The following is a 15,060-nucleotide window of genomic DNA, read 5'->3' on the forward strand; positions in this document are numbered from 1 at the left end:
CGTGTTAGCCAGGATGGTCTTGATCTCCCTAACCTCATGATCCACCCGCCTCGGCCTCCCAAAGTGCTGCGATTACAGGCATGAGCCACCGCGCCTGGCCAAGTCCTTGTTTTCTCTCCTTTTGAGACTGAGTAAAGAGTTGGCACTCTGTTGTTCTGTGAGTTACCAAGAGAGTAAGTAAAAAAGAATTAGTACTCTGTTTTCCTAACATCCAAACCTTACATTAATTAAAGACACTTAGTAAAGGTAAAAACTAAATGCATACAACCATACAGATTGTTGTACTGATCTTCCAATCAATGCTCTCAGGCTTTGAGTTGCTCATAAGGAAAAATGTAAATTTTTAAAACTATCAAAGTTATTCAGAGGAAGAGACAAAGAAAGGGAAAAGAGAAATGGCAGATGAAAGCAGAATTTAAATGTTACTTCGAAGGTTGATTTTGGGGGAACGTTGCTTCTGGTTTTGCATAATGCAGGAGGCAAAGTCCCCACTGCCTACCTAGACCAAAATATTTTATAAACCCTAGACCAAATATTTTATAAGCCCAACCGTAAGGAACTTGAACTATTCCCACTGCACACCAATCCATTATCAATAATTCAAGCATATTAACCGGTAACAATGCCAATGGTATAACTCTTTAAGAATAAGTACATTCCATAAGTAAAAAAGTACCATATAATTGGAATTCATACATTTGCGAATAAGAGGTATTTCTAGCATAGCACATTGGCCTCCAAAGACAGGTAATATCAATAAGATTCCCCTTGGATGCTCTCTGTTACAACCAGACACTGAAATAAACTTGCTGTTGAAATTTAACCATAATGCTGCATTTGTATGGCTGTTTTAACTAGAATAAAATGTTCTGTTGTGTAGTTACCAAATCAACTCTTTATAAATAATCAAATACCCTGACTGACAGAACATCTGCAGAATGATGGAGAAAGGCCTTGTTTCCAAGGGAGGGGGTCACTTTCCCTGCTACGGTCTGACCCTTTGCCTATGACATATTTCCATCTGATCCCTCTGGGTCTGATCAGCTATGCTGTCTTAGGGGATAAATAACAGATTTACATTACATAAAAAAAAAATAGCAAAAATTTGGAAAGTACAGCTTTTGTGGGAATGTAACTTTCTTCAGTGAGAGGGCTATTTCAAACATTCACACTCTTAAAAATGTTTAAGTTCTATGAAGCTATCATTCCTTTTCTCTATTTTTGAACCACTTTATTAGGGTATAAGTGACATGTAAAAAGCCATACACATTTCATGTATACAACATGATGAGTTTGGGGGATTATTATACACCTGTGAAACCATCACCACCATCAAGGCTGCAGACATATCCATCGCCTCCCAAAGTTTCCTTCTGCCCTCTTTATTTACTTATCTTCTTTTGTAGTAACAACACTTAACATAAGATCTACCCTCTTAGTAAATTTTAAGTATACAACACAGTATTATTAGCTACAGGCACAATGCTCTATAGTGGATCTCCAGTGTAATTCCTTTTATATGAATTAACCTCAGGAACTATTTAGATTACTGTAAAGATGTAAGTGTCAGAATACCTGCCATCGCATTATTTATAATAGCTAAAAACCAGGAATAATCTGTCAATGAAAGAATAATTAAATACTTTACGGTACTATCCTATAATGGAATACTATGGACAACATTAAAACTGATGTACAGGCTGGGCGCAGTGGCTCCCGCCTGTAATTCCAGCACTTTGGGAGGCCGAGGCAGGAGGATCACGAGGTCAAGAGATCAGGACCATCCTGGCCAATATGGTGAAACCCCGTCTCTACTAAAAATACAAAAATTAGCTGGGCATGGTGGTGTGCGCTTGTAGTTCCAGCTACTCGGGAGGCTGAGGCAGAATTGCTTAAACTCAGGAGGTGGAGGTTGCAGTGAGCCAAGATCTTGTTACTGCACTCCAGCCTAGTGACAGAGCGAGACTCCATCTCAAAAAAACAAACACAAAAACAAAAAACTGATATACATCTGTACTGACATGCAAATATGACCATGAGTACTGTTTACTGAAAAAAGCAGACTGCAAAACTGAATTTAAAACACGATTACATTTTTTACTACACAAATAAAAGACCAACAAGGACAGACTATAAAGTACTAGCACTGGCCTTTTTCAAGGAGCCAACAAGCCATTTTTGTTATCCTTTAACTTTTCTGTATAGTTAAACTGTTTTATAACAAGTATAGGTTTTTATAACACCCTTGATGAAACAATGATGCTTATTCCAGTTCTTTAAAGCTTAAAGTGATGCCTGGGCATGTTTGGACAAATAGAAAGAAGTCTTGCTTTCTTGACTGTATGACCAGGACATTAACAACTCAATAGGGTATATGTCTACTCACATAATCCCCAATACACTATATGTGTTATAATAATTCCACTGAAATGCTTACGTACTTTTCTGAAATTCTTCCAGTTTTTTAACGGCTTCATCTCGTTCTTGCCTAATTTTGTCACACTGAAATGAGAGAAGTAAACAAATGTTAAACTTCAATCATAAATTTTAAGTTTGAAAAGGCAAGCAAGAGCAAACTTATAAACAACAGCAATTTTCTGAAAACAAAACAAAATTTAAAACCTTTGAAAAGCATCAATGGTCATATATGAACTTGCACTGCTCAGCCAGCATGGTGTTTGTGCCATTTGTATCTGGCCAATTTTCTCAGACCTTCTAAGATATAAGTCACCTTCCTGCTCATTATCTCCTCAGTAATAGCCCAATTTAACATCCTTGAGTTAAAATATATTCATTCTTTAAGAGAATGTTTGTACCTCTTTTTATGTTTGGCTAATGCTGTACATAGTCACTCATGTACATGTCTGATTCCAAACAGCTTCAACTACCCAGAACATTGGTGCATACTTGGGAGGGAATGGAAAGACTACCGCAGGCCAGGCGTGGTGGCTCACGCCTGTAATCCCAGCACTTTGGGAGGCCAAGGCAGGCAGATCAAGAGGTCAGGAGTACAAGACCAGCCTGGCCAGAGACCAGCTTGGCCAACATGGTGAAACACCATCTCTACTAAAAATACAAAAATTAGCCAGGCGTGGTGGTGCGCACCTGTAATCCCAGCTACTCGGGAGGCTGAGGCAGGAGAATTGCTTCAACCTGGGAGGTGGAAGTTGCACTGAGCCGAGATCACACCATTGCACTCCAGCCTGGGCGACAGAGTGACACTCTGACTCAAAAAAAAGACTACTGCATGAGGGCAAAAGGCAGCCACATGGCACACACTCTCACCCAAGAAAAAGTGATCCATGTGTCCTCAGAATTCTGAATAGAGGAAGGTACCAAATTAAAAGAAGAGAAGATAAAATATTCCATATTAAGCACATATCATTTATATAAACCGATTTTTAATTTTAAAAGGTGGGAGAACTCACTGAAAAGACTTTGGGAGGCAAGACCATAAAAGGCAAAAATAACTATTAGAGCATAAGGACCTTTTAGGGTATCTGGTATAGAAACAAGTATCTCCTGTATTGATAGGCCCTGGAGGCATTAATGAATTTTTTTTAAAAACCTAATGTTTATTATTATAAGGACTGAATTCAGTATATCTTGAATTTCATAAAACAGGGATATATAACAAGATATTCACCACAAGTAGCTAAAACATTAAAAAGTAATTTCTAGCTATTAGAGTAGTAATTTAAAATGTATTATCTTGGGAATACCTTATTCCCTAAGAGTGCCATATGAATAAAGCACAATTTTAAATTATATTTGATTGCTAACCTGCCACATAAATATATAGGAATTTCATCCCTTTGGATGTTCTTAATTCCGATTTTCAATAGCTAAAAAATTATGATGTCACATAATGTGAAAAATCCAGATAAAAACAATGAGATAGTCTCACCTATTGGACTGGCAAAAACTGAAAAAATCTGATACCGGGAGACAGGAAATCTCATAGACCACTGATGGATGTGTCAATTGGTATAATTACTTTGGAAAAAAACTTCTATCAAAATTGAATACATACTTCCCTATGACTCAGCAATTCTACTTCTAGGTGTATATACCCAGAGAATCTCTAGTAATGTATAACATATACAAAAATGTTCCACATTTTTAATAATAGTACATCATGGTATGTTCATATACTACACTACAGAGCAGTGAAAATGAATAAAGCCGTACGTATCAACATAAACGTTAAAAACCATCATGTTGGCTGGGCACGGTGGCTCAAGCCTGTAATCCCAGCACTGTGGGAGGCCAAGGCAGGTGGGTCATGAGGTCAAGAGATCGAGACCATCCTTGCCAACATGGTGAAACCCCATCTCTACTAAAAATACAAAAGTTAGCTGGGCATGGTGGCACACGCCTGTACTCGCAGCTACTTGGGAGGCTGAGGCAGGAGAATTGCTTGAACCCGTGTGGCAGAGGTTGCAGTGAGCCAAGATCATGCCACTGCACTCCAGCCTGGTGACAGAGCGAGACTTCGTCTCAAAAAAAAAAAAACAAACCATCATGTTTAATGAGTTGCAGAAGATATGTTAGATATATCAAATAATATCTTACATACACAAATGCATCTCATATATTTATATATGCTTTATGATACATCTAATATATATATAAATATGAAATGAAAAGAAATATACAACATTTATGACAGTAGTTGTCTCTTAGGAAATAGGGAGGGGAATGGGACTAGAAATGGTGAGAACTTTCAGTTGTATTTGCTGCATTCCTTATTTTTGAATTTCAAGAGAAATAACAGTTCTGTGCAATGGGTATTTGTTATACTATTCTCTGCCCTTTCCTGTCCTTTCAAAATATTTTAAAAATAAGTAAGAACCTTGCAGTTCAGTTTTCCCCTTTAGTCACTAAAGAACCACTGAAATGTCATACTGTCCCTGCTCATATGGGTAAATGTATTCTGGCAAGAGAACATGAAACAAGTACACAGTGTTAAATTGGCAAATCTGGTTACTAAATCCTGACTCAGGATCCCCCACCCAGTCAAAATGAGTTAGGCTGGACCTAACTTATTTACTAAAGGAGAAGGCATTTCTTTGATTAAGGTTTCCCATGGCAATCCCACCCTCTGTAAAAAATAATAATAATTCTGTCTAATATAGTCTGTAGTTTCAGCTTAAACAAACATTTATGATTTTTGATGTTTAAAATTCGAAATATTAGAGTTCTAAATTCGCATACAGGCTTTTCTTAGCTCCTTCCTCAACCCAAGCAGACTACATTAGACATCATAACCCTTAATGATAGGAGACTTCTGGCTAGCAGTTTCAGGAATGTTCCTCTCATTTTCTAGAATAGGCTTCTGTTTGTTCTGGACTTCCCCACCACCCCTATCAGTCTGTCTACCTTCCTCCAATAATGCACAGTGTAGCATAAGGCACAAAAAGAAACCTAGTTTCCGACTAGGCTCAAACTCCTGAGTCATGATTGCCAAGTGAAATATATCTGGTGCTTTACTTTCAAATTAATTTAATATTTCTTAATCTGGCATTTCTGAAAAATGTGAGATGTCTTGTAAAAAACTGTCTTCATTTAAGAGCTGGCACTTGGAAGTGTTGCTCCTGACTTAATGTCACTTGGTTCCCTCTATGTAGCTCTTGAAGCTCTACCTGAAGGAATTAGAGGTTTATTCAATTCTCGCTTCAGTCAAATAGCCAGAGTTTTTAGTGAGACTTTGGATGGCAAAAGCATTAAACAGGAATGGTGCTCTATCTAGTCAGATCTGAAAAAGGCCACCAGTTGACATCATACACAATCACTAATGTGATGCATGACAATTTTAGGTAGGCTTGTACTAGTTGCCCAGAAGAAAAACATTAGGTCCATGCTCTCTGCTATCTTAAGGCCCAGGTAGACAAGCTCAGGTTAGTAACAGGTCTCAACATCAGTTTTATTCCAACATGCAGGTAGCCCATTTCTATAGTCCAGCTATATGTGTCCACACTAATCCTATGGTTATCATCAGCAGATTCACAAGCTGTCTCCCATCCCCAGCTGTGTTCTATCAGGGGTCTTCATGTTGCTTTGCTTTCTATTTTCTGCAACCACATTATGCTAGAACTGGCAGCCACAGAATTTACCATCTGTTATGCTGAAAGGGGTGTGAGTTGGGGGTGGGGAGAGTCTACACATGCTGCAAATGCAGCTTACTTATTCTGAACCAGAACTGAGCAAAATAGGGAGGATGTACGCATTTACTAAAAGCAGAAATCCAAACACCCACTTATTTCATCTTTTTAGGTGAACCCAGAAAAGAATCTTGCAAACTTTCTGTCATTCTATCAACAGAGGGAAGTCAGCCAGGATAACGGGCCTTTTTGGAAGAATGTTTCATCTTTCCACCACACAGAAGCCCCTCACCCATCCCACCCCTTCCTCTACCCTGCTCACGCAGCTGCACCATTTGTAAAAACTGCTTCTTTTTGTGTGAGAATTGCTCATGAAGACTTTGCAATAGCAACAGATGTTCTTGGGCCTACATCACTTAATTATGATGCCCAACGATTCTCTGTAGCTCAAGGCTGGGGTAGAACCCAGTGGCACAACTGCTGGCTCATGTAAGCAAGCTGGATAACATTACATCGACTCTAGAGTCTCTATTTGGCTCTTTATGAAGGGATGAATTGACCGGAGGTTGGCCTTGCTGGTTTTGAAAGCCCTTAATATTAGAAGCCCTGGCTATTTTCCATATATCTTCCTTGAGCCTCATCCAGGCAGATACCTGGCTTCTGAAACTAAACCAGGATTTCTGAGCATTGGCAGACTGATTTGTAGAGAAACAGCCTTTCCAGTGTGAATTAGTATCTTCCTTGCACCACCCACTCCCCAAAATGGGCAGCTCAGTTATTCATCCCTCTCTCACATATTCATCCAACTACCATCAACATTAAAATGTCTGCTTCAAAGGGCTCAGCAGAAGTACAGACAACTGATACAGATACCAAGACATCTTTATATTCTGTTGTACGTATATGTTATGCAAGAAAAACCTCAACATTCTAAATTGTATCTAACTTCCACTAATATAAATATTCATGCTTGTCTTCCTGGTGCACAAATGCATCAGAGGGTTGCTAGCCTATAGATAGGGCAGTTCAGGGCCCAAGAAGTGCATATATGCACCACATATGCACAACACCAAGACAGGGGACAATCTATACATAGGCAAGTACATTACAGTTGACTGAATCAGACTTTTAAGCAAGTATCTACTATAATCATTGAATGTCATTATTTCCTTCCTCTGAGAACTGAACAAATTTATACAGGGCCCACACAGCCCAGCCACTATGTTAAACACTGGGCACAATACATGAACACAATAGACAATGTGTTCTCACAAAAACTTATGATCTACCACAAAAGATCAACAAATGAAGTAAGCAATTCATAAGGACACTCGATATAATGTGAGAAATACTGCCAAACCAGAACTGAACAAAATATGTACCCATTTCCTAAGGAACGTACAGCAGAGCCTACAACACCACTAAGTCTGAAGAAGTTTAATGCTACACCATTTTTCTTGAAGTTCATTAATGTCCAGTTACAACAGTTAAAGATTTAAACATGCTCAGCATCAGAATTGTGTGTACTTTACCTGTTTACCTGTTTGAGAATCCTTGGCATACAATGAAAGGACCATCAATTCATTTTTAATAGTAGTCGACAATTCTACTGCTCCACCTCTGTAAGTCTGACCAGAACTGTGCTTTCTGGATTTCTACACTCTTATCCCTAAAGAATACAACACATTAAATCATTCCCACTAGGATGGAATTCCTTTCACTCTCTTTCTCTTTTGGTGTTCTTCTTTCTTCCAATTCAAAGTTCTTTCCCTCCAATTTTCACAGGCAAAAAAGAAGTGGTAGCTGCCCTCAAAGCTGTCTTGCAGCATTCTCCAAATTCTAGGTATTGTGTGTTAGATGGAAACACATGTCATCAGAACAGAGATCCCTGCTCTTTGTTTCTAGATAGATTGCTGTTAATAAGAGACTCATTTTCACTTTCAAACTGCTAAGTAATTACTTTTTCTCTGGCACAACCACTTGCCACTCTGTCTCAAAGAAACTGCATGTATGTGGATGTATTATGCATGAACAGTTAGCATAATGGATGCATATCTTGCTCTTCAAAGTGGCTTCTTTATTGATTTTTTTAAAAAATAAAATACTTTGGGACCTTCATCTCTGAATATTACACAAGAGGAAGAAATTTTAACAATAGACAACTGAGCCAAGATGCAAACAGTATCATATATCCTGCTTCTTGAAACATAAGTCTTGGAAAGTGTCTGTCTCATTCTCTTTTCATTCATTGTTCCTGGCAAGCTGACAGAACCGCCTGATGCACTGTTACAGTAGCTCACCCAAACGACTTCTAATCAGCCACTTAAACATTTATGCATTTCAAAACTTGATCTCAGAACATAATACTAAACATAAATACTTACTATTTAAAGGCAGACATTCTTCTATTATACAGATTTCCTTCTTTTTACGCACACTCCACACACACCCCCACCCCCACCACTCTGAGAAACATGAAAGCTATTCCATTCAAAGCTCAATGACGCTTTCCCCCCATATAGGAAAAAAACCCAAACGATTATGATAAAGATCCTGAGTGAGTCATAAGAGAATGCCCTTCAATTGTGGAGGCATGACTAACATTTGAATATGGTGATTGCTACACAAGCAAAGTAAACCATTTTATTTGGTTGACTGCAAAATATATAGTCATCTATTTTTCTATACCCCAAAAATATAAATTTGAAGAGTTGTTCACCTCAGTATGATAGGCTCTTACTTTTTCACATACTGCTAAGTCCATTTAGAAAATGGGCAAAAAATAATGGAAAGTAGCAAGTAGCACCATTTCCATAATCCCCATTTATCTTGATGTTAAAAAACTCGCTGTTTTTACATTTTAAGGCAACCCACATCATTTGCTTATACTCTAATATTTTGATAATAAATTTTGCTTGATAAATGTGATACATACATACATAAATATGCAGATGTCTTATTACCAAAAAAGCAATAAATTCTGCTTGTGAGAGAGAGAAGACTTTGAAAAACCTAAGTGACATTTATTAAGCCAAGCATTAAAGGCTAGTAAAAAGTTATCACATGGAAAAGAGTAGGAACCTTGTCTTTTTGTTCTTTGTCCATTGCCCAGCCATGCTCTAGGCACTCAGAGCAGCATAACTGATCGTGGTTATTTGTCAACTTATTTGGGGTCCTTATTAGAGTGGTTTTACTCAAGAGTTGGACCTTCATATATTTTTCTTTATACCCCAGTACTCAGAAGGCATTCAATAAAAAGGTTTCCCTTCAAAAGAGCTTTCCTTATAAACTCAAACAAATTGACTCCATCCTCAAAGTCACTGATAAAAAAAAAAAAAAAAATAAGAGAGTCAGCAGTTTTCCTAAAATCGAAGAACTGCAAAAAAAAGAGAAAATATCCATCAAAACACGGGTCCACTCCCCTTGCCCCAAATTTCCTGCTTTTATCCTTGGGATGCATTATGCCAGAATCTATATGTATATATACAAGTACACACATACATATACACACACATGTGAATGTTTTGACATAAGATTGATTTGATACTTATATTCAACTTTCAGTTTTTCAACACAAACCAATAGCTGGTAAAGACAAATGACCCAGAAAAGGATTGGGTCTGATAATTTGCTGTGGAAAACTCATGCACTAACAATACAGAATTAGAATAAAGTTAGGACCTTTGCGGAAGAAGAGTCAATAAGCTCCCACTGTTCACCTGCTTCTAAAAGAACATCGTGCTCAGAAGACCCATGTTTGAATCTAGACTCTGCCATGATCTGTGTAACACTGGGAACCTCACTCAAGCCCTGGGGTACTGTTCTTTCCTCTGTGAAATGGAGCGGACACACTGCTGTGTAGAGCATGAGACAGGGAGATGAGAGAGCATGGATGTCCTATAGCAGCTTCTTACACCATGCAGCCTCTAAACAACTGCTTTCCCTGAAGAGCACCATGTCAGACCACTTGTCTCAACGCAAGAGACTCCAAACAGGGCAGGAAAAGATCCTGCCCAAAGGAATCACATCCACCGCCGCCTCCCATTGATAAGGTTCATGACCTGGGGACAAAGATAGTAGACATGTGGAAGGGAAAAATACCTTGCAATTTATTTTTTTGCTTCCGTCTGTTCACTCTAAATTTCCCTACATCAAATTAACCATGGCAAAAGGAGTCTTACTTTAATTTGCTGTCCCTGAACGATTTAACTGCACTCTGGTTTGGGGCCATGAATGAAAGGATGGCCATATGTATTTGCTGATGTCAACCGGACAAAGCTCACCCAGCCAGGCACAAGAGAGTGCTTTCCCAGAGAAAATGCTGTTCTCCATTTACCACCTCCGGAACTAAAGCTGCTTTTACTCATTCTACACTCTATGAAAGGCTTTTATTATATGCTTCCCTCCTTTGTAATACAGCCCCCCTTTTTTGAGGAAAAACCTGCAGTATTAAGCAAGCTAGTCTTTTAACAGAAGATAAACAGAGTGCAGTGAACTTAAAACCACTCTACTTTGTTTTACCCAACCACACAGCATTCCATATTGCTTTCATTTCTTTTCTTCCCATTTCTGTTAATAGTTATTTTTAAAGAATTACAACAGAAGCAGGTCAATAATGCCTACGGATGTCATGAAAGTATTAGGCCATACTCTGTGCAGTGAAACATGTAAACAGTTAATGGGCTGAGGTAATTTATAATCCTCCTTTTACCAAATGCATTTTACCTATAATTCCACTTGCATAACGGATGATTCACTTAAAACCTCACTGCAGAAAGTGTCTGTCAGTTAAACAACCATCATCTCCACCAATAACAGATGTTTACAGAGCATCTACTATGTATTTTTAGGGCACTGCTAGGTCTACATGTAAGCAAGGATTAAACAAGAAGAATAAATAAAAAATTGTATCTACTTCCTCTTACATTATTCATTTTCTTCTATCATCCTTCCTTCTCTATTATATGAAGACAACTGTTTGTTTCCCTTCTCTTACCTTCTAGGTTAAGTCAAAGAGTGCTCCTGAATAACCCCTCCAACTTGCTTTGTTCTTCTCGTGGGTCAGGAGCAGCTATGAAAGAGACTCAGTGACTGATATCATCTCAGTCTCTTTGTTCTCCTACAGCTGGAAGATAGCTCAGTATCTTAGAGCAAGATGCTCAAGTTATCCAGCCTAAGCATTACCCACTAGGTTTACTTTGGAATTTTGGGGCATCAGGGGCCCAGGATCTAAGAAAAACCTCCTTACCTGTTTATGTCCTCAGGACATTTGTGACTCTGCATGGTTACAGGGTTGGAATTAGAAATCATGCCAAACTACTATTTTCAGTGACTTTCTTACTGTGTGTGTGTGTGTGTGTGTGTGTGTGTGTGTGTGTGTGTGTGTGTGTGTGTGTGTGTTTTGAGACAAGATCTCACTCTGTTGCCCAGGCTGGAATGCAGTGGTGCAATCATGGCTCACTGCAGCTTCAACCTTTAGGGCTCCAGGAATCCTCCTGCCTCAACCTCCCAAGTAGCTGGGACTACAGGTGCATGCCACCATGACCGATTAATTTTTTAACTTTTTTGTAAAGATGGGGGTCTTACTATGTTGTCCAGGCTGGTCTTGAATTCCTGGTCTCAAGTGATTCTCCCACCTCAGCCTCCCAAAGTGCTTCTTACCATATTATAGATGCAAGCACCAGCCCCTTCTAACATGGATGTTTTTATCACCTCCACCTACCATTCCCTGAATCACCTGATGAAGGCAAGAGAAGAAACTTAGGATTTCACAGAACACCAAGGATTTATTTACAAATGAGCAAAGGAGCCTTAAAACTAGGTGAAAAATAATGATCTAAAAATCCCTTATAATCGGCTTCAAACTGGAGTACATACCGTTAATATCACCATCCATACTACAGCTATATAGGTGGCAAATTAATAGTGAAAAAGTTAAATATAATTCTAAAGAGCCCAATAAGTGATCCCAAATATCCCACACGTTTTACAAATATTTAGCTTGCTGCCAGTTTTTATTACAGCTCTTACTCCGAAATTTTAAAAATGAGGTTTCACAATTTAGAGCAGTGATGGCTATCTTCTTCTTTAATATCTACAAAGGACCTGTTTTATTAATTTTTGGTCAGGGATATTATGTTCTGAAATATTTGGCCTACCCAACAAAGTAATTTTTTAAAGTAAATTTTTTTTATATCTAAAACCGAAAATAGGCAGTCTGCTTTCTTTCATTTGCTATTCAGTCCCTCTACGTTTCTGACCTTAGTCTGTTCTTCCATTTGTCTCCTCCCTAAATTTACAAGAAATATATATATATAATTAGCTACATATATTAGCAAGCATTCACAAACCTTAGATATTTTCAGTGATAAGAAGGATACAGTTTGTAAGGTAAGTAGAATTCAATTATTTAACAGTTAAAACAAAACTGACAGAGCCCCTGAAAATATTCACCAGACTTCCCCACCTTCACAGCGGATGCTTCTCAACTTCCAGTGTATTATTCATATAAATAGAAGAAGCAGACATATAAAGATTTATGGAGGTATTGGGGCGAAACACCAATGACTAATTCCAAAGAGTTTTCTCCAGGACCCAATGTGTCTAGGTCCCAACAGTACATGTATGAAGTGTTCAATTCCACTGACAGAATCCCAAATCTGACTGTTAGGGAAAAAGTACGATTCCTGGGGACTTGAGTTGCTTGGCCTGGTGCCTTGCTGCCCATTTAGCCATGTAGTTAATCTCCCAGAGCTGCACCCACTGTGGCATGCCTGCTATTCTTTACCATCTGGAGCCTGGAGTTGGTATTAGCTTGAACCACACATGCAAGAGGAAAGGGAAGAAAAGAAAAAAAAAAAACAACCCTCATTCACATTTAACTGAAATTGGTGACTGAACAATGCACTATGCCGCCTAGGCTTTTACACATGTAAGAAAGGGGAAAAAAAAGGTAAAGTACAAACCTTCTCCTTTGTTTTCTGGTTCTCTGCTCTAAGGTCTTCATATTCGCCTATTGCTAAAAGAAAAAAGGAAAGCAACATTACAACACTGTCAAAAGTTTACTGCAGGGCAACCTGGGGAATCCAACTAACCCCCATTGTCTTCTTACTAGGTTGAGGTAGGGTGGAGAAGAGGCTGCAGAAAAGGGGCTTCTGCTTTTTATTTTTTTTATTTTGTAGAGACAGGGTCTCACTGTGTTGCCCAGGCTGGTCTCAAAACTCCTGGGCTCAAACGATCCTCCTGCCTCGGCCTCGCAAAGTGCGATTACAGGCACGAGTCACCAAACCCGGCTGGGCTCCTGCTTTTAACAGTAAGGATGAAAAAGCAGACATGAGCCCACCAAACTAAATTTCAGTTCTCCCTACGTCATTAGGAACACCCATGATCCAGGAGAGGTGACAGATGACAAGCAATTTCTCCTTTCTGATGCTCAGCACTTGGTCCTGTGAAAGGATTCAGGCAGGTGTTCCCTGAAGTTCCTCCCAGCACTATTAGTCTGTGGTACTATAATCAGAGATTTATTTAGAAAATCAGCCTGTAGAAAGTAGAGTAGGTTTGCACACTCGACTCAATGTCACATGTCTGCTGTATTCACAAAGCAAAAAATTTATGAAGGATTCAGCTAAGAACAACTATTTTCAGACAAGATTGTCAGTCACGACCAGAAATTCAGACTCATTTCACTAAATGGGGAAGATATGTTAAATTGTTTGAAAATATTATCCACTAGGTAGGGGGGAAAGTTGTGTACTTAAAATCGTTTATTGCCCCCGCCCAAAAAAAAAAACGAAACCTAAATCCCCACATTCATCTTTAATCAAAGCACCATTTTTAGGTATCCCTACAGTTGAGAATATAAAGTTTTGAACACATTAAGTGAGAAGAAAAAGAATGGCCTAAGATCAGTGACAGAGCAGAACATCTGAAGTAAGTCTAAAACTGCTGCTCACCCCAGGGCTGGCACCTTGACTGGCAACAGAACGTCAGTGAATCATCAGGTTGATTTTCTTTTTTTAAGAGACAGGGTCTTGTTCTGTCTGTCACTTAGGCTGGAGTGCAGTGGCACCATCATAGCTCACTGCAGTTTTGAACTCCCGGGCTCAAAATGATCCTCTCACCTCAGCCTCCTGAGCAGCTGGAACTACAGGCACATACTACCATGCCCAGCTAAATTTTTAAATTTCTTGTAGAGATGGGGTCTTGCTATTTTGCCCAGGCTGGTCACAATTTGAACTTTTGCTTTATGGATTTATCTACCAAAAAGAAACCCCTCAGTTTTTCTTTTAAGAAAAAAAAAAAAACAGAGCTTCCTATTTCTATGAATAATCTAGAAACAGAAATAAAAAATCCGAAACCAGTGGTTGCAAGAACATCCCAGATAATCTGGTCCTTAATTCCAAAAATGTAAGATTCTAACCACTAGGGCAAAGAACACCCCAGAAACAGACAATTAACATGGTAAAGCACATGCCTTGTTTTCTCCTATGGTGATCGAAAGGGTTCAGAATGGCTACTGTGATGGTGGCACCAAAGTTCTAAAATCCAAATTCAAATTGGTGAATGTTTAAGAGATTATATCACCAATGTCCAGAAGTTTTATTAGTATACCAGGACCACTTAAAGAAGAATTAATAGACAATTTTATTGAAGCCACATCCCAAAATAATCCTTGAAAACTAGCCCATAAAATAGGTGAATGTGTACATGTAAAGATATAGTTCTTCTGAAAATAAATGCATTTACAGGCTAGGCGTGGTGGCTCACGCCTGTAATCTCAACACTTTGGGAGGCCGAGGTGGGCAGATCACTTTAGGTCAGGAGTTCAAGACCAGCCTGGCCAACACGGCAAAAGCCCGCCTCTACAAAAAGTACAAAAATTAGCTGGGCATGGTAGCACTTGCCTGTAGTCCCAGATACTTGGGAGGCTGAGGCAGGAGAATCGCGTGAACCCGGG

General features: G+C 38.9%; 1 protein-coding gene across 5 annotated transcripts in view; it reads right to left on the reverse strand.

The window, feature by feature from the left end:
- SHTN1 (shootin 1) overlaps positions 1-15,060 on the reverse strand; it is a 120,023-nt gene that overhangs the window by 80,570 nt on the left and 24,393 nt on the right. For all 5 annotated transcript variants that reach the window (XM_004050150.5, XM_004050151.5, XM_019034721.4 and 2 more), the window contains exons 2-3: positions 13,070-13,122; positions 2,442-2,502 (exon numbers count right to left, since the gene is read on the reverse strand). In XM_004050150.5, coding sequence (XP_004050198.3) covers positions 2,442-2,502; positions 13,070-13,122 — 114 coding nt within the window. The remainder of the gene's footprint in view (positions 1-2,441; positions 2,503-13,069; positions 13,123-15,060) is intronic.

The sequence above is a fragment of the Gorilla gorilla genome, chromosome 8 (assembly GCF_029281585.2).
Source record: "Gorilla gorilla gorilla isolate KB3781 chromosome 8, NHGRI_mGorGor1-v2.1_pri, whole genome shotgun sequence".
NCBI classification, from domain to species: Eukaryota; Metazoa; Chordata; class Mammalia; order Primates; family Hominidae; genus Gorilla; species Gorilla gorilla.